At 28.5% G+C, this 4224-nt stretch overlaps 1 protein-coding gene across 1 annotated transcript; it reads left to right on the plus strand.

The window, feature by feature from the left end:
• The first annotated feature begins 287 nt into the window (after positions 1-287).
• LOC149214993 (beta-galactosidase 14-like) lies at positions 288-3956 on the plus strand. Its single transcript, XM_089391027.1, has 4 exons — positions 288-609; positions 903-998; positions 2811-2923; positions 3848-3956. The coding sequence occupies exons 1-4, from the start codon at positions 490-492 to the stop codon at positions 3939-3941; spliced, it is 423 nt and encodes a 140-aa protein (XP_089247153.1). The 5' UTR covers positions 288-489; the 3' UTR covers positions 3942-3956.
• Positions 3957-4224: the final 268 nt, after the last annotated feature.

Genomic DNA, 4224 nt, shown 5'->3' on the forward strand with positions numbered 1-4224 from the left:
AACAGAGGGTCCCTGCAAAAAGGAAAAACATACTTTTCCCACCATGCAATTGGTTTGGTGCTTCACAAAACAGTGTCCCTGCAAAAAGTAAAACCATTTTCTTTCATAATGATGACACAACATGGGCCAAAGTTGCATGGGGTGAATGTAAATGTTGACAAATTATAAAAACAACTTTATGCAAATGGTGTCACATTTTCCTTGTCCTCCCGCATGAAACGGCCGTATCCATTATTGTCGCAAAAGATACCAATCACAAAAGATACGAGTCATAATTCTTCAGATAATTATATATTCCTATACAAGGGCCTATATTCTTTGCTTCCAAGACTGAATTGATACATATATTCCTGCAAATCAAATATATATAAAGAAGGCGCATTACATCCTTTCCTTCCTGTGGAAGCGCAGGGAGTTCATTCACTCGTGGCCATCTCAAGCAGCAATGTCGTTGAATTCGCAGGTTTCTGCTTGTGGATCTCCATATTTATGCTCAGAGGATTGAATGCCGGAGCCACAGTTACATACGACGGGACTTCTCTGATCATCAATGGGAAACGAATGCTTCTCTTTTCGGGATCCATTCACTACCCACGCAGCACCCCAGAGGTAAGTTTTTGGCCAATGCTCTGCCTGCATTCTGATCTACATTTCTCACCTCCTTTTGCTCTGTCTAGATCACAGCATATATACAATGAATCTGTATTTCTGCTCTTCTCTTTTTTGTTGATATATATACAATGTTTATACATATGATATCAGTGGTGGATAATGATTACTATTTATACATTTGTACAAATGTGGAATCTGCATTTCTCCTCTGCTATTTGACGATATATATACATTGTATATTCATATGATATCAGTGCTGAATGATGGTTACTATTTGTGTAACTGTACAGATGTGGCCTGGGATAATAGACAAAGCTAAAGAGGGAGGACTGGATTGCATTCAGACCTACGTTTTCTGGAATGCGCATGAACCAGAGCAGGGCAAGGTAAGAGCCAATGGAAACTTCCCAATTTTTCTGTATAATCTGGGCAATATTTTCATTCGAAGTGTGAGAGTTGACTCTCAAGACATGTCGATTTTCGCACCGTACTGGAATCTGCAGGATGTCTTTGAAATTTGTGCTGTATCGAAATCTGTAAAATGTTTTCTGAATTTTTTATCACCGATGTTTTAGGTAACATTACAATGTTTTCTGAAATTTTTATCACCAATGTTTTAGGTAACATTACAGTCCAGTATTTGTTATTTAACATGTTTACTATAATTCATGGAAGCATCATTTTGAAATGATGCTATATAGAAAGCGGTCATCCATGATTTGTCTCTCAACGTTTTCTGTACCTCGTGATGCCATAATTTTCTCTTCAAAATGTTTTGTATCTTTGATGATGGTAACAGTATTTTCTAGAAATTTTATTGACCAAGTTACATTATCATCGTAATTATTTTCACTCAATCATGTTTTCTGTAACTGTATTTGATGATGGCATCACTTTTTCCTCCGCATGTTTTGTATTTCTTTTAGTTTTTTATTAGGGCTATCTGCAACTTTTCCATTCAAACATGTTTTCTGTAACTATACGGAATGATGACATCATTTTCCCTTATCATGTTTTGTATCTTGTATTTTTGATCATGGCTATCTGCAACAATATTACATTTTAATATCTTGTATTTTTTATCATGATTATCTGCAACAATATTACATTTTAACATTCAAACATGTTTTCTGTAACTATATCAAATGATGACATCATTTTCCCTTATCATGTTTTGTATCTTGTATTTTTGATCATGGCTATCTGCAACAATATTACATTTTAATATCTTGTATTTTTTATCATGCTTATCTGCAACAATATTACATTTTAACAGCATAAGGAGCATTCAAAATAGGGTATATTTTTCTCAAAATTGTAATCTAATTTTTTATGATTTTTTAAATTTTTTTTGGATGAACTTTTATTTATATTTATATTTTTTTGATATATTTTCTAGTTAATTTTATCTGAAAAATGATAAGAATATGTTATTTGTTAAAATTATAAGTTAAAATTGTGTAGTTTATATTTCAAAGATTTTTCTGGATATACTAATTTATTTATGCATTCATAAATACATTTTAAACAATAAAACATCATAATCTCACCTAAAATTGTAAAATAAGATTCCAACCCATTTATATATTCAGAAATACATTTTAAACAATTAAACATCAGAATCTCACCTAAAATTGTAACAACAGATTTCAACCAAGAAAAACAAAATATAAAAAAATTAAACAAAACCTTTTTCATATTCTTTTATAAAAAAAAAATAGTTAAAATTTCAACCTAGTCACATTTTAAATAGGAAAATTTCAACCACATTTAAAACGAGGAAATCTAATTATTGAAATTTTTTTTGAAAAAGATAATTCTCGTTAAAACTACTATTTTCTTTACTTGAAATATATTATTAAATACATAAACAATTCAAAATATTGAAAAATAAATTTACTGAAAAATCAATCTACCCATTTTTCCTATATAAATTTAATAATTTAAATCTATTTTTCCAACCATTTTTCACAAAATATCAAACAAAATTCATTGAAACACCTTTATAAATTTTGAATTCCTTTAAAACTTAAAAAAAAATCAGAAACTCAAAACAACATACTTCATCGAATTCCAACCTCAACAAACCAAAATTAATTTTAATTAAAATGTCTAATTGTATTTCAAAGCTCAACTTTCATTGGGCTAAAACTAAGATATATATAATCTCATAAATCTAATGTTGTTGTCTGTCACAGTTTAATTTTGCAGGGAGATTTGACTTGGTCGCGTTTGTGAAGTTGATACACTCTAAAGGATTATATGTAAGTCTTAGAATTGGACCATACATTGAATCTGAATGGAATTTCGGGTAAGTACTCCGTATATGTATTTGCATTGAATATAAATACATTTTGAAAGTTGAAAATCACATAAAGAAATTATAAGTGGAAGAATTCGATGAAAAATCAAATTATGATTCTAAACTCATAATTTTATAGTTTTTTATGTGATTTTTATAAATAAAAAAATTCAGCATTCATAATATGGACGCGTTTCAAATCATCTAGTGTGGTTTATCTTCAAATCAAGATCATCTAGTGTGATTTATCTTCAAATCAAGATGAAGAACCAGATCGTAACATATCTCTCCATCTATTTAATCTAATGCCATTATCTAGTTCTTCATATTATTATGAAACATACTAACCCTAATTTTATAGTATTTTATGTGATTTTTACCAAAAAAATAAAATTGAATTACAAAAAGCTAAATTCAAGTAAATATATTTTATATATTTTAAAATAAAATAAAATTACATCATTTTTAATTTATATTATTTAACAATATCCATGCAAATTCACATATTTTCCGGCCACATCATTTATCTTATTTAACATACTAGATAACCATCTAGTGTGGTTTATCTTCAAATCAAGATGAAGAACCAGATCATGACATCTCTTCATCTATTTAATCAAATGCCATGATTTGGTTCTTCATCTTATCATGAAGATGAACATACTAGATGATTCGCCTAGCTTTATAATTTTTTATATGATTTTTATCAAAAAAATTACTTAATTTTTCGATGTGATTTTTACAAAAATTCTCTCAACATATCACAAAAACTTAAATCCAAATAAATATATTTTAAAATAAAATAAAATTACATAATCTTAATTTATTTTATTTAACAATACCCATGCAAATTCACATATTTTCCCGCCACACAATTAGTCTTATGAAATTAATTCATTATAACATCAATAAATATTTTAAATCCTGTTGCAGTGGATTTCCGTATTGGCTCCATGATATCCCGCGCATAATTTTTCGAACAGATAACATGCCATTTAAGGTATGGATATATTTCAGAAATTTATAACTGAAATCGTCATTATTATAGTTTTATTAAGTTTGATCTATAAATTTGGCACTATGTTCGTGGGTGCAGATAGAGATAGAGAGATTTGTAACCATGATTGTAAACATGATGAAATCCGAGGGTCTATTTGCTTCTCAAGGAGGCCCTATAATCCTAACACAGGTACCCATACTTATTTCATTAATACTTTTCATTTTTGTTAATAAATATGTGATTTAAATTATTATAACAACAATTTAATTTAAGTAATAAATTAAATTAATACAAAATATTATTGAAAAGA

Source organism: Pinus tabuliformis, chromosome 1_1 (genome assembly GCF_031772625.1).
Source record: "Pinus tabuliformis cultivar Carrire ecotype Pingquan chromosome 1_1, CPIR1, whole genome shotgun sequence".
NCBI lineage: Eukaryota > Viridiplantae > Streptophyta > Pinopsida > Pinales > Pinaceae > Pinus > Pinus tabuliformis.